Genomic DNA, 26720 nt, shown 5'->3' on the forward strand with positions numbered 1-26720 from the left:
ATAGTAATTTGAGTTTTATTTCTATTTAAACCTGTTGTATATCTCCATTAGCTTATATTATTATTTTTAAAAATATTTAAATCTGATGAATGTGTGTTTTATTTTATATTGACAGGGATGTGTATTAGTTTTATGCATTCCCATACTAGTTGTAAAGTAAAAATCATCCATCATTTACCCAAGAAATTCATGTTTTTAAATATACAATAAAGTTCTTGAACTAATCTGTTGTACAATACTATAAACTATACTACACCCAGGTTGCAAAGAAATCATTGGCATTCATCCAGCACTGGTATACAGCATGTGGGCCAAACATGGCCCGGGTTTGGCAGAGGTGGCACTGTCTTTAAGGCGGCACACAAGATTAGGGCCAGATATAAAATGTTGTATTTGGCCCAGATGTTAAAAATTGATATGTGGGCCACTTAACTTTGGCCTGTTTTGACCCACTTTTAAAATATATTAAAATAATTTTTGAGTAGGGAAAGAAATTCCATCAATCAGGTTGTTTTGAGAAAAAACACGCTCATAGTGTGCCTGTAAGGGGCAATGCTTTATGCGTTTATTTCATTGCAATCATGGCACACCAACCTATCTCGCCCAGTTGAGGCCCAGTTATGAGTTAATAACCTGAGACTTGACTCTTGATCCAGAAATGGTCCATGTTTGGCCCTTGTCTGGAAGCCAGACTTGATCTAGTCATGTACCGTAATTCACTGCAGCAAGTGGGCCAAAATCTGATTGTGTGGGCCAGAGCTGGGCCATAGAAGTTTTGCTATGTGGGTATAGTTATACTACAGTATTTATTACAGTCTATCAGTTCACTATAGTAGAGTGTGCTGGAGCATTCATTAATAAATTGTTAATAATACTATATACATACAATTTACTATAGTGTGGTTCAAAACACTGCAGCACTATACGTTCCTACATAATTTTCACGTTATTTCCTCTTTTAGCAGACCCCATCCTCTCTGATTCCAGTTATTACGGTTGCTAATGAATATTAAATAAAAGAGGCGTATCTAGACATATATCAATATTAAACGCATGCAACAGTGCTAAATATTCATGAGCATTCCATTGTTATGATTACCTGTAATCGCTGATAGGAGTATGCGTGACCGAGCGTCATTAAAGCTCATTAATATTCATCAAGCTCTCTGAAGTGGGAGGTACTTACGGTCAGAAAGTGGCTGCGCACCGACGCCAGTCGTTACGGTACAACAAATGTATCCGGAAGAGTAAAACCGGACGGATTTCAGCGCTCGTCGGTTTTGAAAGCGCGTCGGTTTGATGGGCGATGGGTTTGATCGCTCGCGTCCGGAAAGAATGGTTCATTATCGGTATTGTGCTCGTTATCACATTCGCCAAGCTCCAGCCGTCTGTAGGAGTGAAAGGAGGTAAGAAATGCCAAACTGTCCTCGTGGACACATTTCTGACCATAACTAAACTTTAAAAAAGAGTTAATTTAGAAATAATAAATCAATAATGTCGCGGTCACTTTAAAGAAAACGCCTTGAGTGAATCGTATGTACGGACATGACACGTCAAGCGGTTATAAACAATGACTGATTGTTTATGTGTTGATATGAAGTGTCAGTAATTATTAAATGATACGAAGCTCATGTTTATGTCATGTAAAGTGGTTTGAATGTAGATAGAGATCATCTGAACATGTTATAATCGATGTGGGAGACAGGTTTGATGGTTGTTTTTACTGTACTCGTGACACGTTGCACACCCGGATCTGAATAATCCTGTCCGGGTGGAAATTGATGTGTAATGTGTTTTGCTTGTTTATACAGGTATGAATGTGCCTAATCAGAAACTTTTTAAGTTCTTTAAACGCCTTAAAGTCTTAAAAGACACGTAGTGTCTTGATGGATACTATAGTAATTAATAGTAAACACTGTAGTGCTTTTGAACCATACTATAGTAAATTAATCTGTTAAACTTATTCAATAGCTGTTATGGTAACACAGCATCTACAGTAATATAAACATATGATCCAATACTGTAGTTTTCTACAGCTAGTGTATATTACAATTCACCACAATTTACTGTAGTATACTACTATACTTATTACAGTTTATCAGTATAGAATGCTGTTGTATTCATTAACTGTGGTAAATGTTATAATTCGGGCTGCACAGTATTGAAAAATGTAACATTGTGATATTCTTTTATTTTGCGATATAAATTAAGACATAAATACAATTTCACAAGATGACTTAATTTCTTTACTTAGAAAAATGTATAAAGTTAGATCAATTGGGATGATTCTTCAGTAAGTTTTTGGGGTCCCCCAACACATTGTCTGTGCTTCTTGCAGTGTGTTTCTGTATTTGCATGTTTTTGGTATTTTCCTGCACTTGTTTATTCAGAGATTGATGAATTAATGTTTACTATTTGCATCTCCATAAACTCTAATAAACAATTTAAACTTTTTGGGGTCCTCGACACATTTTTGTTGTTGTCTGTGCTATTTGCAGTGCATTTCTGTATTAGCATGTGTTGTATTTTCATGCATAACAATCTATAAATACAATCAAGAAAAAGTTTCAACTGAAATAAAGTGTTATATTGTTTCCAGAGTCTAACAGTTTTCAAGTACAGTAACTGAATGATAAAAATAAAAATAATTTAATAAAAATTAATCGTAGTTGAGGTCAAAAATGGTAAAATTTTTTTATGCCTAAAGGCTTTTAAAGTCATTATTCAATCACAGGCATTAAAAACAGATGCAAATGATCAATTATAATACAAACTCAGCACTGCATACATCCTGCGATGTGAATGATCACATTGCGATATCATTGCTAAAATTATATATTTTACAGCCTTATATATAGAGTATATTTAATTTTACTATCGTATGGTTTAACTTTATTTATTGTAGTATTTATTAATGTGAGGAGTGCTCAATATGCATATAAATATGTAAAGATCATAAAAGCATGTAATGCTGTGTCTTTGAGAAATCAGCATCTTGCAATTCTTAGTCTACATAGGAAAATGAAAGCATCTTCCAAGTAGATGTAGGTGTAATAATAAGTGTAAATATTTTTATTTTACACATATCTATTTCCCTATTATAATAAGTGTGCTTTCTTTCAGGTCCTCTTCATCCAGAGATCACCATCACTTATGTTGCAGTATCTGTCATTTTCTTCAACAGCGGCTTGTCTTTGAAAACAGAGGTATCATCTTTAAATATTTTTTTAAATGTGATTTTAATTATTTAGTTGTTTTTAATTATAGTTGCTTTATTTATAGTTGCATTTGTTTCTGTGTATGTTTTGCTTTTCTACTCTTTATATGTTTGTAAAGAGCTTTGATACTGTACTTTTAATGGTGCTGTAAAAAACAAAGTTTATTTTTATTATTATTATGCAAACTTGGTTATATTTATGATTTTATACAGTTTTTATAATACTGAGCAAAAAATTAATCACATCTAAAATTATTATTGTATATGTGGTATATGTAATACAAACACATACCTAAAATCATTTTTACAGAAAAAATCTTTACATATTTTTTTTATTTAAATATAATTTGTATCATATATATATATATATATATATATAAATCTAATATATGCATGCATGTGTGTATTTATATAACAATAATAAATATTTACACAAATACACTCACCGGCCACTTTATTAGGTACACCTTACAAGTATCGGGTTGGACCCCCTTTTGCCTTCATAACTGCTTTAATCCTTCGTGGCATAGATTCAACAAGATTCTGGAAATATTCCTCAGAGATTTTGCTTCATATTTACATGATAGCATCACACAGTTGCTGCAGATTTGTCGGCTGCACATCCATGATGCAAATCTCTTGTTACACCACATTCCAAAAGTGCTCTATTGGATTGAGATCTGGTGACTGTGGCGGCCATTTAAGTACAGTGAACTCATTGTCATGTTAAAGAAACCAGTCTGAGATGATTGAGCTTTATGACATGGTGCGTTATCCTGCTGGAAGTAGCCATCAGAAGATGGAGACTCTGTGGTCATAAAGGGATGGACATGGTCAGCAGCAATACTCAGGTAGGCTGTGGCGTTGATGCTCAATCGGTACTAATGAGCCCAAAGTGTGCCAAGAAAATCTCCCCCACACCATTACAGCACCACCACCAGCCTGAACCGCTGATACAAGGCAGGATGGATCCATGCTTTCATGCTGTTGAGGCCAAATTCTGAGCCGAGCATCCGAATGTGGCAGCAGAAATCGAGACTCATCAAACAAGGCAACGTTTTTGAGATGGTTGTGCATGAAAATCCCAGTAGATCAGTAGTTTCTGAAATACTCAGACCAGCTCGTCTGGCACCAACAACCATGAAACGTTCAAAGACACCTAAATCCCCATTCTTCCCCATTCTGATGCTCTATTTGAACTGCAGCAGATTGTCTTGAACATGTCTACATGCCTAAATGCATTGAGCTGCTGCCATGTGATTGGCTGATTAGAAATTAGCGTTAACGTCAGTTAGACAGGTGTACCTAATAAAGTGGCCGATGAGTATATATAGTGATAAAAACGTTTATTTTGGATGTGGTTAATCACAATAATTTTTTTTCCCTGCACACATTTTTATAATGGCTATTTCGACTTGTGTTTCAGGAGCTGGCGAGTGCATTGATGCACGTAAAGTTGCATTTCTTCGTCCAGACATTCACGCTAGTATTTTTCCCCATCGCCATTTGGCTCCTTCTCAAAGTGCTGGCGCTGACGGCGATCAACGAATGGCTTCTCAGAGGGTGAGTGTGTTTATTTCCAGATTTCTCCAGCTCGTACACACACTCTCCAGCTGAATGGAGGCTCTGTCGCTGGAGTTGCACCATGGGTAACTACATCTCTGAGGTCTTCAGTGTTTAGGTTGTTTTCCTGCAAGGGAGTACTACATGTTCACCTGCAGCTTTACAGACAGACAAGACATTATGAGGCACTTTCAAAGATTAGTTCACTTCCAGAGGGAAAATCATAACTTACTCACTCCCCCATCATTCAATATGCTCATTTATTTCTGGCTTCTGTTAAAAAGAAATTAAGGTTTTTGAGTATTTTGTCTCCATATAGTGGGTTTCTATGGTGCTCAGAGGTTTAATCTTTTTAAATGCAGTTTAAAAGGCTCTAAATGGTCAGCCATGTTCATAAAATGTATAAAATTTCATAAAACTTGCAATTAATTATAGTCTTTTTAACAGTTTAATAATCAGGCATTGGAATCAGAGTGTGAAACACATATCCTAAATAAAGAATAATAAATGTTAACAGTAAAGTGCAAGGTAAAGAGTAACAGAGGCTGTAATATCTGATCTGTTTTCACTATTTTCGCTATGGCGCCCCTCCATGCAGCAGCCATGAAAAAGGTCTATATTGCATCACCAAAAATGATTAAGATCATGTCCATGTGTTGTGCGACATATTGATTATTGTGACAGGCCTGTGTAAAAGTGTTGTATATGAGTGTTTAGTGTTGTTATTTATTAGCTTCTCTGTCCGTCAGGTTGCAGACGGTCGCTTGTATGCCTCCTCCAGTGTCCTCCGCTGTCATTCTCACAAAAGCTGTCGGCGGAAATGAGGTGAATTAAACAACAGCTTCATTAAACTTAAGAGTTTTTTCATTAAATTTTTCTCTTCTAACTTTTGATTTGAAACATCAATATTTGTATTTTTCCCGATTCACAATAACAGATAGCAAAATAACTGAAGGAAGATAAATTGAAGGATGACATGTATATGCAAATACTCGAAGCAAAACACAGCAGCACTAATTAACAAAAGAAATGGTATATTCCAAACGAATATATACCCAATATTATCAACATCGTAAAAATAAATAAATAAGCAACATTATATTTAAGATGAAGTCGAGTATATGAAGTTGATATATTCCTAGTGTGGAGGAGAAAATCAACATATTCAATATAAGTCAATACATCTGTGCTTATTTGACATTAAAACATTAATAAATAAAAAATAAAATCAATATATTTATTTATATTTATATATTTTTTATTCACAGGCTGCAGCCATTTTCAATTCAGCATTTGGGAGTTTTCTGGTAAGTCTGATAATGTAGAGAGAAAAAAGACAACACAAACAAACAACAGAAAAATAAATGTGTGTGCTTTATTTTTCATTTTTTCTGTGATGTCTGCAGGGGATTGTGGTCACTCCTCTGCTGCTGCTTGTGTTTGTGAGTAAAACTGCTCTTTCATTTGTTTTCTGTTCCTTATGAAAGTGCTGAACAATAGGCATGTAGTGTGTGTGTGAGCTCGGTGGATTACATATGAATTATAATAGTTAATTTTAAATTCGGCTTAGTCCCTTATTTATCTGGGGTCGACACAGCGGAATGAACCAACTACTATTCCAGCATATGTTTTACACAGCAGATGCCCTTCCAGCTGCAACCCAGTAATGGGAAACACCCATACACACTCCTTCACACACACCCATACACTACGGCCAATGTATTTAATCGATTCCCCCTATAGCACATGTGTTTGGACTATGGGGGAAACCGGAGCACCAGGTGGAAACCTACGCCAACACGAGGAGAACATGCAAAGAAACGCCAACTGAACCTGCTGGGATTTGAACCAGCGACCTTCTTGCTGTGAGGCGACACTGAGTCACATAATGAATTGTTACTGATTACAAATTGCATGACAAAATTTGTAGTTTGTAATATGATCTCTTGGATTGCTACACAGTTGGATTACTTTTTGGATTACATTTAGATTACTTGTGTGCTTATGTAACAGAGGCCAGCTAGTGTGTGCTGTGCAGGTAAACCTCACTCCTCTGATCTTTAAAGTTGTTCTTGCGACGGACTATAGAGGTCATGGTCTTTAGCCTCCTTCTTAGAGCACCCGACACCCATGCAAGAGGTCGCTGATTCGATCCCAGCTCCGAGCAGGTTGGGTGGTGTAGGACCGGCGGGGTTACATTGGTGCCGTGACCCGGATGGGAAAGAGGTTTTGGGGTATGAGTGTAACAGAGGCCAGCGAGTAAATGCTGTGCAGATAAACCTCACTCCTCTGACCTCTAAATGTGCTCTAGCGACAGGCGCTAGAAGACAGGGTCTTTAGCCTCCTTGGTAGAGCAACCACCTCCCATGTGGAAGGTCGTCGGTTCGATCCCAGTTTGGAGCAGGTTGGGTGGTGTAGGACCAGCGGGGTTACACTATCCCTTATTCAGCGTCAAAAATAATGAAATAGGATAATCTTGTACTATTTGGATGGATTTAAAGAAGAAATATGTCCATTCTTCATCAGAAATAATTCTATTATTTTCCCCCACAGTCCAAACACATGCTCTATAGTGGAATTGGATGAACTAAATTGGCCGTAGTGTATGAGTGTGTGTGTGAATGAGTCTATGGGTGTTTCCCAGTACTGGGTTGCAGCGGGAACGGCATCCACTGTGTAAAACATATGCTGGAGTAGTTGGCGGTTCATTACGCTGTGGCGACCACTGATATATATGGGACTAAGCTGAAGGAAAATAAATATATATTTATAAATAATAATTATATTATATAAAATTATATTAATAATAAAACTCGCCAGCTTCTTTTTCAAAGTGCAATGTCAATACTTCAGTTAATACTTAATAATACTCACACTAATATACCTCAATGTTAGTGATTGCTGATAGTGTATAAGTATATAAGTGTCAGGTTTATTAGGAAAAAATATGAGAACAGAGAGAATTTGGGAGAATCCATGAATTGTGAACAACATACTGCCACTGAGTAAATAACCATGTAATCCATAATAAAGTAACTGTGATCTGATTACATTTAGTCATTTAGCTGCACAATTAATCGTTAAAAGATCGCGCTCTCGATTCGACCCCCTAGACCAGGGGTGTCAAACTCAATTCCTGAAGGGCCGAAGCCCTGCACAGTTTAGTTCCAACCCTGCTCCAACACACTTACCTGTAGGTTTCAAACAAGACTGAAGGACTCAATTAGTTTGATCAGGTGTGTTTAATTAGGGTTGGAACTAAACTGTGCAGAGCTGCGACCCTTTTGGAACTGAGTTTGACACCTGTGCCCTAGACGATCTTAATCCAGCATTTCTACGATTCTGCCAATCATATTTTCAAGTTCAGGAGAGAAGAAAAGGCGGCTGCCCGAGTCTTTTCATTGTTTCACACACGTTGCTCAGTGACATTGACACCTCCAAATGATGTTGAATGAGTCACAAAATGTATTTATAAGGTATAATTCACCTAGAAATGTCATGTTGTCTTCATATAATGATGTTTTCGCGGCCGGGAAAACATCATTACGTGACGTGACGTGAGCTGTTGTCACAAAGAGGCCGCGCGCGCGCGCGCTCTACTTAATGATAGACACGCGCGCGTCTACTTTAGTGAACAGAACCTGCATATGTTGCGAGTAACAGCTAATACAGTAGTAAATAATATTCAGTTTGTAACACTGAGTGATCGTTTGGGAGCCGCGCGCGAAGTATGAACAAGCACTAGCAGTCAGAATGAAACCGAAAGTGTGCACTTCATTTAAATGATCATAACGCATTTTAGAGTTATGATTACGACAAGTGTTTGATATGTTTTTTCTTTCATAGCGAACAGAGTTGTGCATGAAAATAAATGTTTACAATGTCAGTATAACTACTCTAGCCTATATATTGTTGAATATAATCTGATAATGGCAAATGTCTGATTTTACCAGTGAATAAAATTGTCTAATATGACAGATTGCAAGCAAATATCTCAAACATAATAATTCAACATCAGAATTATTATAAGTAGAATAGAATTATTTATAGAAACCAGTTCACATAATACACATAATATTATTATCGATGTTTGTTTTTACCATACCTTTATTTTACATCTACAGAATCGTGATCTTTATTTAAAGCAAAAAAATCGCAAATCTCATTTTAGCCAGAATCGTGCAGCTCTACAAAGAACTTTAAAAAGTAGTGTACTCCAGTTATAAATGTTTGATTTTAGGAATCAGATTACGTAATCCAGATTTCTTGGCCAGCGGAGAAATTAAAATGGTCGTGCCGAACTGAGTCTGGTTCTCTCAAGGTTTTTTTTTCTTCACTCTCCTATTGGTGAAGTTTTTTTCCCTCTCCGCTGTCGCCACTGGCTTGCATAGTTCAGGATCTGTAAAGCTACTCATCGATGAATTTGCTCTTCAGTGTTTGGACTCTCAGGAATGACTTCAAACCACACTGAACTGAGCTAAACTGAACTTAAACACTAAAAACTGAACTACCCTGATCCAGTTACTATGACCATTTATGTGAAGCTGCTTTGACACAATCTACATTGTAAAAGCGCTATACAAATAAAGCTGAATTGAATTAAATAGAATTAAATTAGATATGCATAATTTTCCAGCTCTGTTCCTGGTTATGTTGGAGTTGTACAGTGTGGTTTTACTACACAATATATATATATAATATGTCTATGGTTTTCCTTTGTATTGTGTGTGTTTAGCTGGGCTCCTCGTCTTCAGTGCCGTTCACCTCCATCTTCTCGCAGCTCTTCATGACGGTGGTCGTACCTCTCATAGTTGGACAGGTGTGTGTGTGTGTGTGTGTGTGTGTGTGTGCTGATATTGATGGTTTACATGTACAATTTTTGTATAATGACAGGGACAAGGACGTGCCTGATGTCTTTGTAATTCAAAACACTTAAAAAACAAACTTAATGGGGTCTTTTTATATATTTTTTTCCAGGTTTCCTCTTAGGATTTGGTTTAGGGGTTAGGGCTATGTAATTAGCATTTTTATAAATACATAAAGTACATTGCGCCTATGGAGAGTCCTTATAAACCACCAATACTGATGTGTTTGTGTGTCTGTTGTTTTGGTCAATTATACTGGATGTGTGTTTTCAAATCTCAGGCCCCATTTTTAACCCTTAGGGGTCTGAGGGGATTTGCGGGGCCGCTAAGATGTTTTGACATGCCCTGACATTAGTGCTTATTTCAGCTACTTAATACACATGTATATTTTGTATTCAGCACAAACTGTGCTATACCAAATATGTAAGAAATATTGATGCGTGTTTTTTGAAAATAAATATGCATGGTTAGTAGGTTTTGGAAATAAAGATGTAGCTGAAATAAGGCCCAAAAAACACACAGAATGTCCCTGAACAAGACTTTTAAGTGACCAGTCCTGTAGGCTAGAATATTTACTTCATTATTCTTTTCTCTCATTCAAAGAAAACATTACAATGATTTACATTTTGTAAGTGTCTGGGTCAGAATCAATGACTGTAAAAAATATGGACGACGCGACAGCCCTTTTTCCCATTGAACACCTTGAGGGCAAAACGCCTGCTTGACGGGCACAAACTGTCGCAAAAGACTGCTGAAATTGGAGCCTTGACATGCGCAGAAGGACTGTCTGATGGAGCCAGAGGAGGAGCCGCGAAAATGAGCGGAGTCGAGCTTCCAATCAAACGCTTTATGTAAAATCAACTACGCCCCCCGAACTTCTCAGCATGCGTTTGCTGTCATATCAACACAAATGGATGTAAAAACGTTAACAAATATGAGGGTTTTATATATTCAATCGTGCCAGCTCCAGGCCGCAGCGCATAACTTACTCGCGGCGTCGCGGGCTGTTTTCGGCTCGCATGCGGCAGCGCCGGCTCGCTCGGCCGCCGCATCTGGCTCGATTGACTCGGGCTGGAATCGGGCAGTGAGTCCAGGCATCCGGAGTAGGTCCAGCAGAGGTAGTCAGTCTGAGCTCTAAGAGATAAGTCTCCGGCAGGCGAGAATCTAGCCGGAACTGTGTTTTGCTATCTGGGTGGCTAGGCGTGTATCAGCAAACTAATAAAGCCCGAAAAAAGCCCTGAACTTAGCGAATAAACAGTGTTCCACCAGGATCATGTATGTCAGAAACTATAGTTTACTGCTGAACTCATTTTGTCATGGTAAAATAACACAGAAATCAAATAATAACACTTCAGTCTACTTCAGTCTCCTGCCAAAGCTCAGACGCCGCGCTTTGAGAAACTGTCAATCACAACTGTCAATCACGATGACACGCCCAGCATTAAATTACTGCTAAAAACAAACTGTTTACAAAAATGAAGATCTGCACCTATTTCAGCACAATAACCAGTGCCTTAATCCACCAGAACCATCTTTCGGGACATTTTATTGCAAGTGTAATAATTTTTTTTATTTGGGCTCAAGTCTCCTTCATTAACACGGAGGAGGCGGGCTTTATGACTTGTACTGCAGCCAGCCCCCAGGGGGCGATCTAACGGCCGAGACCCTCACTCAAACGCAGGCTTGCGGCACACTTGGTCAGAATACTGCAGGCGTGGGAGTGACAATGGTCATGGATAATTCATGCCTGGAGAGACAAAAGACACTCCCCCACTGGCTAATGTTCACCCATCAAAGGCAGTGTAAAGCAATGTCCAGCTTCAAAAGCTAGCCCAAGCTAAATGCTTGCATTATTATTTGCTGTATTATGACCATGTAAACACGAGTCAGTAATGGTAGTTTTACTTGATAATGATTTTTCAATACTGTTTTCATCTTTGGTGTGATGTTGAGTGTGTTTTGTGGCACCGCTGTGATATTGAGTGTGTGTTTAGGTGTGCAGGAGGTTTCTGCGTGAGTGTCTGGACCGCCGGAAGCCTCCGTTCGGGGCGGTGAGCAGTGTGGTTCTGCTTATGATCATCTACTCCACTTTCTGTGACACTTTCAACAACCCCAACATCGAGCTGGATCACCTGAGCCTGCTCACCGTCGTCTTCATCAGTGAGTCTCAAAAATCATCGTTATTTCAGCTCTCATAGCAAATAGACATGGGACGACAACCGGTTTCAAGGTTTACAGCGGTTTGGAAAAGTTATGGTTTTAAAACCTCTATTTTCTGCGATACGTTCCTTCTGTATATGCAAGTTTCTTTTTCATGTACATGTACATATGTAAATATTTATTTTATTTATTTTTCTTTGATGTCCAATAACAATTTTAAACAAATTCAGTGAAGAATGGCGGTAAAAGAGCATGGTAACATTCAAAACACTGTAACTTTCACATTCACTAACTTAGAGTTTTTAGTTGTATTTATGTTATAATTTTCAATTTTAACTGTTTCATAAAATAAATTTGGATTGGATTATGAGGGTTAAAAAGTGTTAGAATATACAAGTTTTAGTCTAAATTTTAAAATACAATGTGCTCAGAAATGTGATGGTAAACTAATTTTAATGAATTATTGAAGAAATAATATGTCTCCCAGTGATGGGTTGCAGCTGGAAGGGCATTCGCTGTGTAAAACATGTCCTGCATAAGTTGGCGGTTCATTCCGCTGTGGCAAACCCATATTAATAAAGGGACTAAGCCGAAAAGAAAATGAATGAATGAAAGACTAAAGACACTATATAGTTTTTTCTCTCTCTCTCTCTTTTAGTATTTTCCATCCAGCTGAGCTTCATGGCCCTGATATTTTTCTTATCCACGAGGTGAGAAACACAATCACTTTTTTTCACATATTGCGTTTATTTTTCAATATTAAATTTACAGGTTTAACATTAAAGAAACAACAATGTTATCCTCTAAAAATCTCCCCCCTCACAAACCATTTACAATTTTCAGTTAAAGACAATGATCTGTGAATATCATCTCTGTGACCCACATCGCCAGCATCCTATTTTGTGATGTTTTGCAGGAAATCCTCTGGTTTCAGTGCAGCTGACTCAGTGGCCATCATGTTTTGTGCCACTCATAAATCCCTGACTTTAGGTAAAACACTGGTTTCATCCCAAATTACACACTGCACACTATGCACTTATACACTCACTCAGCCATGTAGTGTATGAGTTTAGTCTGGTCCCAAATTGAACACTAATGTTTATTGGCTAAATGGAAATTCAAAATTCTATTTATTTTAGTGAAATAAAAGATCAAATGATCAAATTGCTGTCAGGAATCCAGCAACCACATTCACCATCAAAATAAATAAAGTAATCCAGCCTCAGTGCAAGATAGCTCCTGCACCTTCGACAAGTGAGCCCTTCTTCATCAGTTAATCCGCCCCTTTGTAAGCGTCCCTTCCCTTTATTAAGTAGCCCCTCCCCTTAATTAGTAACTCCTCCTTTAGTCGGCCCCTTCATCAGTAACTCCTCCCCTTCATTAGTAGACCCTTAATTTAATAAGTAACTTCTTCTCTTCATCAATAACTCCTCCCCGTCATCTGCAAGCCCTCCCCTTCAACATGAACTTCTCCTTTTCATCAGTAGCACCTCCCCTTAATCAGTAACTTCTCCCTTTCATCATCAACTCCTCCCCTTAATCAGAATCCCTGTCCCTTCATCAGTAACTCCTCCTTTTCATCAGTAACTCCTCCCCTTAATCAGCAAGCCCTCCCCTTCATTAGTAACCCCTCCCCTCTGTTAGCAGCACCTCCTCCCCTTCGTCGGCAGACTTCTCTTCATCATTAACCCCTCCCCTTCATCCATAACCCCTCCCCTTCATCAGCAGACTCATCCTGTTCATTAATAACTCCTCCCCTTAATCAGTAACTCCCCCCTTTTGCCAGTAGACTTGTCTCTTCATCAGTTACTAACCCTTTTGTTAGCAGCCCCTCCCCTTCATCTGTAATTTCTTCCCTTCATCAGCAGGTCCGCCTCTCCATCAGAAATTACTCCTCTTCATCAGTAACTCCTCCCCTTCATCAGCAGCTCTTCCTCCTCAACAGGAACTACTCCCCCTCATCAATAACTCCTTCCCTTAATCCCTTCATCATGAACTCCTCCTTTTCATCAGTAACTCCTCCCCTTAATCAGTAACTTCTCTTTCATCATCAACTCCTCCCCTTAATCAGCATCCCTGTCCCTTCATCAGTAACTCCTCCTTTTCATCAGTAACTCCTCCCCTTAATCAGCCAGCCCTCCCCTTCATTAGTAACCCCTCCCCTCTGTTAGCAGCACCTCCTCCCCTTCGTCGGCAGACTTCTCTTCATCATTAACCCCTCCCCTTCATCCATAACTCCTCCCCTTCATCAGCAGTCTCCTCCCCTTAATCAGTAACCCCCCCCCCCCTTTTGCCAGTAGACTTGTCTCTTCATCAGTCACTCACTCCTTTGTTAGGAGCCCCTCCCCTTCATCTGTAATTTCTTCCCTTCATCAGCAGGCCCGCCCCTCCATCAGAAATTACTCTCCTTCATTAGCAGTTCCTCCTCTTCATCAGTAACTCCTCCCCTTCATCAGCAGCTCTTCCTCCTCAGCAGGAACTACTCCCCCTCATCAATAACTCCTTCCCTTAATCCCTTCATCATGAACTCCTCCTTTTCATCAGTAACTCCTCCCCTTAATCAGTAACTTCTCTCTTTCATCAACTCCTCCCCTTAATCAGCATCCTTGTCCCTTCATCAGTAACTCCTCCTTTTTATCAGTAACTCCTCCCCTTAATCAGTAACTTCTCTCTTTCATCAACTCCTCCCCTTAATCAGCATCCTTGTCCCTTCATCAGTAACTCCTCCTTTTCATCAGTAACTCCTCCCCTTAATCAGTAACTTCTCTTTCATCATCAACTCATCCCCTTAATCAGCATCCTTGTCCCTTCATCAGTAACTCCTCCTTTTCATCAGTAACTCCTCCCCTTAATCAGCAAGCCCTCCCCTTCATTAGTAACCCCTCTCCTTTAATAGCAGCCCCTCCCCTTAATAAGTAACTCCTTGCCTTCATCAGCAGCTTCTCCTCTTCATCAGCAGGCCCACCCCTTCAACGTCAGCTCCTCCTCTTTATCAGCAACCCTTCCCCCTTTGTTAGCAGCACCTCCTCCGCTTCATCAGCAGACTCATCCTGTTCATCAATAACTCCTCCCCCTTCATCAGCAGGCTTCTCCTCTTTATCAGTAACCCCTCCCCTTAATCAGTAACTCCTCCTCTTTGTCAGTAGACTTGTCTCTTCATCAGTAACTCCTCCCCTTCGTTTGGAGCCCCCCCATCTGTAACTTCTCCCCTTCATCAGCAGGCCCGCCCCTTCAACAGAAATTACTCCTTCATTAGCAGTTCCTCCTCTTCATCAGTAACTCCTCCTCTTCATCAGGCCCTCCCGTTCACCAGTAGCTCATCCTCTTCATTAAAAGCTTCTCCTCTTCCACCATAGCCCGTCCTCTTCAGCAGCACCTCCCCTTCATCTGTAACTCCTCCCCTTCATCCGCAGCTCCTCCTCTTCATCAGTAGCTCCTCTTATTGATCAGCAACCCCTTCCCTTCACCCACAGCTCCTCCCCTTCTGCTACATATGCAAAGCTGCAAGCATTAAGTGCATGCAGTATTCACCAATACACACTTCTGTTGAATAAGTGCATCATCCGAGTATTTCAAGTGCACTTATTCTGTAAAATGTTCAGTGTGAATGCACAATTTACACTATTTATACTACTAAAAAGGCCTAGAGTAGTGCATAAGATTGTGATTTGGGACGCAGCTGCTCACTGTGCTGTGTGGCTGTGTCAGATGTGGATGGTTTGGCAGTGTTTTCTGGTGTGTGTCTGCAGGAATCCCCATGCTGAAGATCGTGTTTGAGGGTTATGAGCATCTGTCTCTGATCTCTGTGCCTCTACTGATCTACCATCCCGCTCAGATCCTGCTGGGCAGCGTCTTACTGCCCTCCATCAAAACCTGGATGAGCGGCAGACAGAAGGTCTCACTCACTCCCACATGCATGCATACATACACACTCATCTCTCTTTCACACACATCATATCCGCCAACACTCCCGTTTTTCTCGGGAGTCTCCCATATTTCAGACCTATCTCCCGCTACCCTCCCGTTTTGTTACTTCTCCCAGAAAACTCCGGTTATGTTATTGTTGCCATCACTGAAACTCTTGGTTTGCTTTCTCCACAGACTCTGACACCCATATGATCTCTACACTGTTGATCAGTAGCTGTGAAACACTCGGCTGATGCTTGACCAAACCAGAACCAACGAGACCAAACCAGAGGAGACGACAACTGTGGACGAACAGGAGATCAGTGCCTTACAGTGACCCGCTGGACCACAGTGCAGGGAACACACACACACACCATTCCTGAATGTAGAGCTTTATTTTTATATGAACTCCAGACTCTTTTCTAACTCCAGCAGTGCTCACACTCATCAGAAGAGATTTATATTTGTTTTTAGACTGCAGGAAGTGGTTCAGTGTTTCTGCAGTACAGACTGAAGTGAATGTGTAATGCACTGCTAACCTCCTTTACCTGACGACCCGAGTATTGTTTATTCTGCTGCAGTAAACACACACAGAGGTCAGTCGCCATGTCCTGTGCCATATGATGTTACTGAAGGAATAAACCTTGTCCTAAATCCTGTCTGAAGGAGGTTTTCTTTGTCAACCTTTTCTAATTGTGTTCTGTGGTGCTTTAACATCATAAAAGGATGATTCAACTTTTTAAAATAAGTCTAGTAACATGCTAATCATGCTAATGACACAATAATGATGCTAGAAACATTAGTAACATGTTAACCATGCTATAAACGTGTTAGAAACGTTAGCAACATGCTAATAACATGTAAATCATGCTAAAACTTACCAACATGCTAATCATGCTAGAAACATGTTAATCGTTAATAACATGATAGTAACATGTTAACACCATGCCAGTGACATGTTAGTAACATGTTAATCATGTTAAAACATGTTGGAAACTTTACCAACATGCTAATCATGCTGGAAACATGTTAATAGCATGATGGTAACGTTAACACCATGCTAATAACATGCTAGTAATGATGTTAACGTCAAGCTACTAAAATGCTAATCATTTAAACATCATGTTAGTAATGTTATAAAAAAACATGCTAAACATGTTAATAACTTGAAGTTAACATTAACACCATGCTAATGACATGCTAGTATGTTAACATCATGCTACCAAACTGCTAATCAATCAAACAAAATGTTAGCAATGTTATAAAACATGTTAAAAACGTTAGCAACATGCTAGTAACATGTTAATCATGTTAAAAACATGTTGGAAAATTCCCAACATGCTAATCATGCTGGAAACATGTTAACACCATGCTACCAAAATGTTAATTATTCAAACAACAGGTTAGTAATGTTATAAACATGTAAGAAATGTTAGCAACATGCTAGTAACATGTTAATCATGCTTAAAAAAACATGTTGGAAACTTTACAGGCATGTTAATCATGTTAATAACATAGTAACGTTAACACCATGCTAGTGACATGCTAGTATGTTAACGTCATGCTACCAAAATGTTAATTATTCAAACATGTTAGTAATGTTATAAAATACGTTAGCAACATGCTAGTAACATGTTTATCATGCTAGTTGGAAACTATTTCGACATGTTAATCATGCTGAAAAAATGTTAATAACATGATAGTAACATGTTAACACCATGCTAGTAATAATGTTAACGTTATTATACCAAAATGCTAATCATTCAAACAACATGTTAGTAATGTTAAAGATGTTAACAACATGTTAACATGCTGGTGCCATGCTAATCGTGCTGGAAGCATGTTAAAATACGCCAATCATGTTAATAGACCATTTTGAGGGATGTAAACAATAACCATGGTCCTGATGTATGTCCTGTATTACATTATAAATTTCCATAGCTTCTGTAGGTTCAAAAAGAGTCACATGTTGATAAATAATGTTACGACAGCTGTTATAGCATCAAGTTATGATTGAATCTTCTGTTGTTTCAGATACGAAAAAGTTAGACAACAAGCAGGAAATGCTCAGGGACCAATGACATCAACACATTGAAATGTGTTTATAACATGATAGTAACACGCTAATCATGCTAACACAATGCTAATAATGCTGGTAACAGTATGCTACCAAAATGCTAATGATGCTAAAAAATTTTCAATCATGCTGGAATCATCCCTACAACATGCTAGTATATACTACTAATTATGCTAGGAACATGTCAATGACAAGTCAAGAAAATTTAAACGACATGATAACCATGCTAGCAATGTGCTACTGAAATGCCAATCATGCTAGTAGCATGATGCTAGTATTCTGAAAACATGCTAACAACATGATAATTGTGTTAGAAGTGTGATAGTAACATGATAATCCTACTAGCAATGCGCTAATAACATGCTAATTATGCAAGTAACGTTATTTACCACTCAGAACGCAACAGCATGACAAACTACGCTTTTGAAATTACAAGCTAGGCGTTCTCAAGCCAACATCAAAGATTCCTTTTTTTAAAAACAAATACAATCATTGTTTTTTTTTTTTTATTAATATTTTTTTTGCGTTTTCAAGCCTCTGAAATGCTGTTGTCATTCAAATAACCAGCTGAAAGATGAATTGTTACTGTTTTTAGTTGAAACATTCATGTTAGCATACCCTGATTTACACACCATGCACTTTTAATACTTTTCTACTCTCTCTATATGTTATTTAGAGTGTGAACAATTTTTTAAAACTAGTATTCAGACTAAAATGTATCTTATTAGCATTTATGCATGTTATTAAATACAACTGAAATATCGCTAAAGGCAAAAGCACTTCCTGCTTTTCTGTCTTTGAGGGGGTTTAATACAGTAAGTGTGTAAAATAGATTACTGTTTTCTGCATACTTTTATCAGTGTTTGAAAGAATATACTATATAGTAAATTAAATAGTAGTATACTATGGGTTAAAATCAAGCAACCCGGTCTTATCACATCATTAAAATTCAGAATAGAAATGAATTTTGAACAGTCACACAACCTACAGGTGTTATTTACATACTGAATATCTGTATACTGTACACAGAAAAACTAGCGTATGCATGTTTTGGGGTCGGTAAAATTAGTTTTTCCAAGAAATCAAAGCTTTTTTTATTCAGCAAGGATGCTACAAATTCATTTTAAAAATCCAACCCCGGCTCAGTCTGATTATGTACCCCTGTATACATTTCTGGAGAGCGCCAAAAACGTCCCAGGAGCTACATTTTTTTTTTGCAGTTTTTCTCTCGCGAGTGCCATTTGCACCAGTTGTTCTAGCGTAAATTACCAGAGGCTGCTGTCGACTGACTGACCCACTCTCCTCCTTCCCTAAACCCAATCAATAGTGTTTTCAAAAGCACCAATTGATCCGCCCACACTCAAAAAAATCAACTAGGCATGTATTGGATTTACAAAATAAAAATTTGTCAGATTGAAAAGAACAAATCAAGTTTACGTATGTTAAATGATTAACTCATGTTATTTGAAACTGAATCAAGATATAATCAAATGAATTTGATCAGAAAATGTTGATTCAATAAGACTGAGACGCTTCAAATTGACAAGAAAAATGTGTTTTCGGCACAGTTTGGGAATTGGTTTTCCCAAGAGCTTGAATGTTATGCATGTTATGTTGTTGGCTATATGTGTCCTATACATTTTATACTTTTACATTTTGAATAGGAGTACCAAAGTGTAGAAAGCTGTTTAAACTCAATTGGTAAAAAAAATGATGTTAACGACCTACAGGTATTGCTTGGGGATCAGTTTTCTTAAGAGCCAAGGTTATTTTGTTGGCTAAATGTTTCTTATACATTTTATATTACATATTCCAATTTTGGATATTATATGACATTTTGTATAAGAATATTAAAGAAGAAATTTGTTTAAATGTGATTGGTGCCTGCTAAAGGCTATAATAAAAGAAATATATATATATATATACATGTTTTCTGTCCTTTTTGTGTTGAATTACTTAATTTTAAATCTTGCTTCATAGTATTGTAATTTTAAAAATGTAATTTAAACAACAAGGCGAGGCAGTGGCGCAGTGAGTAGCACGATCACCTCACAGCAAGAAGGTCGCTGGGGTGCTGGTTCGAACCTTGGCTCAGTTAGCGTTTCTGTGTGGAGTTTGTATGTTCTCCCTGCCTTCGCGTGGGTTTCCTCTGGGTGCTCCGGTTTCCCCCACAGTCCAAAGACATGTAGTACAGGTGAATTGGGTAAGCTAAATTGTCTGTAGTGTATGAGTGTGTGTGTGAATGTTTCCCAGATGGGTTGCGGCTGGAAGGGCATCTGCTGTGTAAAAAAAACTTGCTGGATAAATTGGCGGTTCATTCCGCTGTGGCGACCCTGGATTAATAAAGGGACTAAGCCGACAAGAAAAGGAATGAATGAATTTAAACAACAATATTGAACAAGAAATTTACTAGCTGATTTAACAAGACATAATTTTGTTAAAGTAAAGCTTTAGTGTTACATTGAGTAAATTAGAATCATTTTAATTAGAATAACACAATACAAACATTTTGAGTCAATTAGTTGCAAAGAAGTTAGACTGACATATTGAAACCATGTTTTATCTACAAATGTGCTTTGTGTTCATACAACATGTTCAAAGCAGTTCAGGTTTACTTGATTCAGGGGTGTCCAAACTTTTTGGGCCGAGGGCCAGATGCAAAAAAACAAACGTTGTCGCGGGCCAAATTTTACATACATCACACAGACACGCATATATATATATATATATATATATATATATATATATATATATATATATACAGTTGAAGTCAGAATTGTTAGCCCCCCTAAATTATTAGCCCCCATTTATTTTGTCCCCAATTTCTGTTTAACGGAGAGAAGATTTTTTTCCACACATTTCTAAACACATTAGTTTTAGTAACTCTTTTCTAATAACTGATTTATTTTATCTTTGCCATGATGACAGTAAATAATATTTGACTAGATATTTTTAAGACACTTCTATACAGCTTAAAGTGACATTTAAAGGCTTAACTAGGTTAATCAAGTTAACTAGTTAAGGTAATTAGGCAAGTTATTTTATAACAATGGTTTGTTCTGAAGACTTAAGGGGCTAATAATTTTGACCTTAAAATGGTTCATAAAAAAATTTAAACAGCTTTTTATTCTAGCCGAAATAAAACAAAAGTCTTTCTCCAAAAGAAAAAATATTATCAGACATACTGTAAAAATGTCCTTGCTCTGTTAAACATCATTTGGGAAATATTAAAAAAAAGAAGAAATAAATCAAAGAGGGGCTAATAATTCGGACGGACGGACGGACGGACCGAGCGACACCCGGTGGTTATTTATTGAATTACGTTCATTTTTGTATAGCGGGCCAGATTCTATTGATATTTATAAAAAGCCTCGCGGGCCGCCACAAAACTGATTGCGGGCCGCAGATGGCCCGCGGGCCGTAGTTTGGACACGCCTGACTTAAATGGATTAGATGCATAAAGGGTGCCACGATTAAATCATGTTCATTCAACAATTTCTTTTTTTTGAGTGCACCCTCTTCCCTAGGAAAGCCGTCCATATGGAGGTTAGCGGTCAGCTTGCAGCTCGAAAAGGAACGCCATCATACCACCCCGTAGTGTTCATTTTAAAGAATTGCAGCCGTACGTATCTCTGGCTACATAATTCGTGATCTCCAGAAATGTATATATCTCTATTTCATGCGACCGGCGTTTTAAAGAATGAAATCGAGGCTGCGGTGGGAAGCAGAGGTATAGGATCAGCACTGTAAACATTGCAACAACATGCTGTGGACTACAAACCTCAAGCTGTTGCCGTGGTTTCAAAACGCAGAAATGGTGTACGCATCACTTTAATATCATTCAGTTAAGTTTAATTATATAGGCAAGTTGATAAGGTGTTCCTAATGTTTGCTATGGTGTTATGTCATAGAAAGCAAGCTGATAGGGTGTTCTGGATGGTTGCTAGGGTTTCTATTATATTATTATTATTATATATAATTTGTATGTAAGTGACAAGGAGTATAAAGAAATCTTACTGAGCCCCAAATGCATGCTACTGTACTTCGACTGTATTTTCAGACGTTCAGTTTCCTTGTGGTGTTATGAGGTTGTACTCGGCTTGCAGCACCAGGAAACTGTTCTGCCGTATTTTGCGCACCTGCACCAGGTCTCCACACTCCTGGACGTGGATGATTCCTCTGTCATCATGATGGCGGTCGTTCAGTGACACGGCGGTGCGTTTTCGACAGTGTTTCCTCTGCAGGTACCGGAGACCCACAGCTACAGCCATTCCCAGAGCAGCAGAGAGACCCAAGAGTAAGCCCAGCTCAGATGCGCTGTGGCTGGGCACACGCTCAGGCATCTTCCCTCCTCCCTCTGGAGCTCCAGACGGGGTTTTGGGTGGTTTTGGAGGTTTGAGAACATCCCCAAACTGATCAGAAGGGTGTTTTTTGCGCTGCGTCTGAGACACAGCGCCCTCTGTTGGTTCCCAGGATGGAAAAAATTCAGATGAAGAGCGTCGGAGAGCTGGAGAAGGTTCAGGATGGAGGGATGCTGTGAGGAACTGTGTGTGAATGTGTGCTCGTTGTTTTGTAGTGGGTGTAAATGTGTGTGCATCAACACTGTGAGACTGTAACAGCAGGCTTGGGGTGGTGTGTGTGCTGTTAATAGTGGTTTTGTGTGTGTTATCATCAGGGGGTTGTGTGTTTATGTCTGTTTTGGTGTGTGTAAATGTGTCTGCATCAACACTGTGAGTCAGGTTTGGGATTGTGTTTGTGCTGTTATTAGTGTTATCAGGGGTTTGTGTGTCTGTTTTGGTGTTGGTAGTGTGTGTTAATGTGTGTGTATCAACACTTTGAGACTGTAACAACAAGGTTGGGACGGTGTGTGTGCTGTTATTAGTGGTTTTGTGTGTGTTATCATTAGGGTGTTGTGTGTTTATGTCTGTTTTGGTGTGTGTAGTGTGTGTAAATATGTGTGCATCTACACTAGTCAGGTTTGATATGGTGTGTGTGCTGTTATTAGTGTCATCAGGGGGTTGTGTGTCTGTTTTGGTGTGTGTAGTGTGTGTAAAGGTGTGTGCATCTACATTGTGAGTCAGGTTTGGGGTGGTGTGTGTGCTGTTATTAGTGGTTTTGTGTGTGTTATCATCAGGGGTTTGTGTGTTTATGTCTGCTTTGGTGTTTGTAGTGTGTGTAGTGTGTGCATCAACACTGTGAGTCAGGTTTGGGATGGTGTGTGTGCTTTTATTAGCGTTATTAGGGGGTTGTGTGTCTGTTTTGGTGTGTGTAGTGTGTGTAAAGGTGTGTGCATCTACATTGTGAGTCAGGTTTGGGACGGTGTGTGTGCTGTTATAAGCGATTGTGTGTGTGTTATCATCAGGGGGTTGTGTGTTTGTGTCTGCTTTTAAGTGTGTAGTGTGTGTAAATGTGTGTGTATCTACATTGTGAGTCAGGTTTGGGACGGTGTGTGTGCTGTTATAAGCGATTGTGTGTGTGTTATCATCAGGGGGTTGTGTGTTTATGTCTGCTTTGAAGTGTGTAGTGTGTGTAAATGTGTGTGTATCTGCACTGTGAGTCAGGTTAGGGATGGTGTGTGTGCTGTTATTAGTGTTATCAGGGGTTTGTGTGTCTGTTTTGGTGTGTATAGTGTGTGTAAATGTGTGTGCATCTACATTGTGAGTCAGGTTTGGGAAGGTGTGTGTGCTGTTATAAGCGATTGTGTGTGTGTTATTATCAGGGGGTTGTGTGTTTGTGTCTGCTTTGAAGTGTGTAGTGTGTGTAAATGTGTGTGTATCTGCACTGTGAGTCAGGTTTGGGACGGTGTGTGTGCTGTTATAAGCGATTGTGTGTGTGTTATCATCAAGGGGTTGTGTGTTTGTGTCTGCTTTGAAGTGTGTAGTGTGTGTAAATGTATGTGCATCTACATTGTGAGTCAGGTTTGGGAAGGTGTGTGTGCTGTTATTAGTGTTATCAGGGGTTTGTGTGTCTGTTTTGGTGTGTAAAGTGTGTGTAAATGTGTGTGCATCTACACTGTGTGTCAGGTTTGGGACGGTGTGTGTGCTGTTATAAGCGATTGTGTGTGTGTTATCATCAGGGGGTTGTGTGTTTGTGTCTGTGTTGGTGTGTGTAGTGTGTGTGAATATGTGTGCATCTACAATGTGAGTCAGGTTTGGGATGGTGTGTGTGTTATTATCAGGGGTTTGTGTGTTTACGTCTGTTTTGGAGTGTGTAGTGTGTGTAAATGTGTGTGCATCTGCACTGTGAGGCAGGTTTGGGGTGGTGTGTGTGCTGTTATTAGTGGTTTTGTGTGTGTTATTGTTAAGTGTTTGTGTGTTTATGTCTGTTTCGGTGTGTGTATAGCTGTAGATGCTCTGGGTTGAGGGTGTGATTGGAAATGTTTGTGTAGTTGTGTGTTTATGTGACAATAGAGGTGATTGTGTGTTTGTTTGTGTAGTTGTGTGTTTATATGAAGATAAAGGTGTTTGGAAGGCACTTGAGGATTGTGTGTTTGTTTGTGTGTTAACAGATTGGGTTGTGTGTGTGGTATATGGTGAATGTGGGTTGGTGTTTGTGTTAGATGGTGAATGTGTGTTGGTATATGTTGAATGTGTGGATGTTGTTGTGTGTTTGGAGAGGGATGTGTGTTTGGGTGTTGGTTCCAGTATTGAGGCTGCACAGAAACACACACACACACACACACACACATACACATATTACACATACACATTCAATAAAGCATACAAAGTGTTTACATTTCTGTCAAGGCATGCAGTTGTTAACATTTTGTCATTGTTTAATTTTTTTTGTTTTGTTTTTTTTGCAGTTGCTAGGGTATTCTGGATTGTCACTGTGGTTGCTAGGGTATTCTGGATTGTCACTGTGGTTGCTAGGGTATTCTGGATTGTCACCAAGTAGTAATGTGTGGTTTCTAGGGTTTTCTGAATTGTCATCATGTGGTTACTGGGTGTTTTGGCTTGTTGCTAGGCAGTATACTAATTTAATACCAGGGTATTGCTATTTTTGGGGATTGTGGATATGCAGTCAGTGTTCAGGTTGCCAGTGCAATGCATTTTCCAATGTGTTCTAGTGGTGATTTAATTCTAACCCATATTATGTGTTTGGTTTATTTACCTGATGTGTTCACCAGTGGTTGTCCTGTAACACTCTTAGTGCTCTGAGAACTACGTGTCCCATCATGCACCACTGCAGATCTGATTCGAGACCAGTACACAAAATAGGACTGAACCAGCGTGATGCTGCAGAGAGACATTGACCAAAAACACACCAGACCAGTTTAATGATTACATTTTCAGCCAAAAACTCCTTCATGTGTTTCTGGTTAAAGGGATAATTCACCCAAAAATGAAGATTTAGTCACTATTTACTTTTCCGCAAGTGAATACAAACATTTATGAGTTTCCTTTTTCTGTTGAACACAAAATAAGATATCTTAAAGAATGCTGAAAACCTGTAGTCATTGACTTCCATAGTAGGAAAAACAAATATGATGGAAGTCAACTGATGGATGGATGGATGGATGGATGGATGGATGGATGGATGGATGGGTGGATAGATGGATGGATGGATGGATGGATGGATGGATGGATGGATGGATGGATGGATGGATGGATGGATAGATGATAGATAGATAGATGGATAGATGGATGGATGGATGGATGGATGGATGGATGGATGGATGGATGGATGGATGGATGGATAGATAGATAGATAGATAGATAGATAGATAGATAGATAGATAGATAGATAGATAGATAGATAGATAGATAGATAGATAGATAGATAGAATGAAAGAACGAACTTTTGGTATGCTAAAGAAGGGGTCACCAATCTCGGTCCTGGAGGGCCGGTGTCCCTGCAGGGTTTAGCTCCAACTTGCCTCAACACACCTGCCTGGGTGCTTCAAGTATACCTAGTAAGACCTTGATTAGCTTGTTCAGGTGTGTTTGATTAGGTTTGGAGCTAAAATCTGCAGGACACCGGCCCTCCAGGAACAAGTTTGGTGATCCCTGTGCTAAAGGAAGGTAGAAGTTGTAACTGTAGGGCGCCATTATGGAATAAATAAATTGGGATGATTTTGATCTTTGGTTTCATTCTATAGTACTGGACTTATTTTTATATGAAGGTTTGAACTTGTGCGTGTGTTTAAAGTTTTTCTCAGTCGCTTTGGTGCATTTTTCACAGAACTATTTACATTTGCACAACAGTTAATGCATTTCTCAAAACAATTAGTCATTTGTGCACATCATAGTAGCAGTTTCTCATTCCTTCCAACAAATTGCGAATACTTTTGGACATGCATCAATTGCTTTCATACAACTCTCTGCTGTTTATAACATTATCATTTGCTTATGTCATGTCAGTCAAAATTAACTAGACTTGTGAATGCTGAATAGTCATTGCATATAAAACTAACAGTCCTCATTTCATTACTTCAGTCATTACAAACAAAAATGGTGAACTAGTTGTCAAAATCTGTCTAGCAAAAAAAAAAAAAAATGTAATCTTCATTTTTCTAAAAATGTCTTCAAAATTAAACAATTTGATGAATGATTTACAGACCTGTGTATGTTGCAGGTTCAGGTCCAATATATACTGCAATATAGCTTACAGTTGTGCCCAGCTTTACCCAAAGGAAGCTTATGCTTGTTGTAAATAAGGGTGTGTTTATTCTTTGCACAATGCTGTGAATAAATTAGAATTGCAACGAGCAAATGCAGTAAAAATGTGAAACATACATATTCAGTGTCTTGTACTCAGATACCTCACTAAATGCAGTGATGTCTAACTTTGCTGTAGTTTTCAAATGGCTGTGCAAATAGTATATATAGTGCTGTCTTGAGCATTTTCAGGACGTGTCACTAAAACTTTTTTGCATTGAAAAAATGTCCAGAGTAAACTGTCATGATGAAAACATGACTAAGCCATTTAA

The 26720-nt window shown here is 38.8% G+C and overlaps 2 protein-coding genes across 5 annotated transcripts in view; one reads left to right on the top strand and one right to left on the bottom strand.

Annotated features, from left to right (window-relative positions):
* Nucleotides 1-1276: 1276 nt before the first annotated feature.
* slc10a7 (solute carrier family 10 member 7) lies at nt 1277-16370 on the top strand. 2 transcript variants are annotated; one of them, NM_001003420.1, is given in 12 exon segments: nt 1295-1406; nt 3124-3206; nt 4644-4780; nt 5530-5605; nt 6049-6087; nt 6187-6222; nt 9516-9599; nt 11640-11805; nt 12464-12515; nt 12722-12795; nt 15555-15700; nt 15907-16370. In NM_001003420.1, coding segments are annotated over 12 exon segments (1011 nt in total). In that variant the 5' UTR covers nt 1295-1306; the 3' UTR covers nt 15925-16370.
* A 4913-nt stretch (nt 16371-21283) lies between these two features.
* reeld1 (reeler domain containing 1) overlaps nt 21284-26720 on the bottom strand; it is a 14948-nt gene continuing 9511 nt past the window's right edge. For 2 of the 3 annotated variants that reach the window (XM_087305018.1, XM_087305017.1), the window contains 2 exons: nt 24902-25026; nt 21284-24440 (listed from right to left, as the gene is read on the bottom strand). In XM_087305018.1, coding sequence (XP_087161144.1) covers nt 21853-24440; nt 24902-25026 — 2713 coding nt within the window. In that variant the 3' untranslated portion in view covers nt 21284-21852. 3 annotated transcript variants of the gene reach the window in all.

This window comes from Danio rerio, chromosome 23 (assembly GCF_052040795.2).
Source record: "Danio rerio strain M-AB ecotype USA chromosome 23, GRCz13ab, whole genome shotgun sequence".
NCBI lineage: Eukaryota > Metazoa > Chordata > Actinopteri > Cypriniformes > Danionidae > Danio > Danio rerio.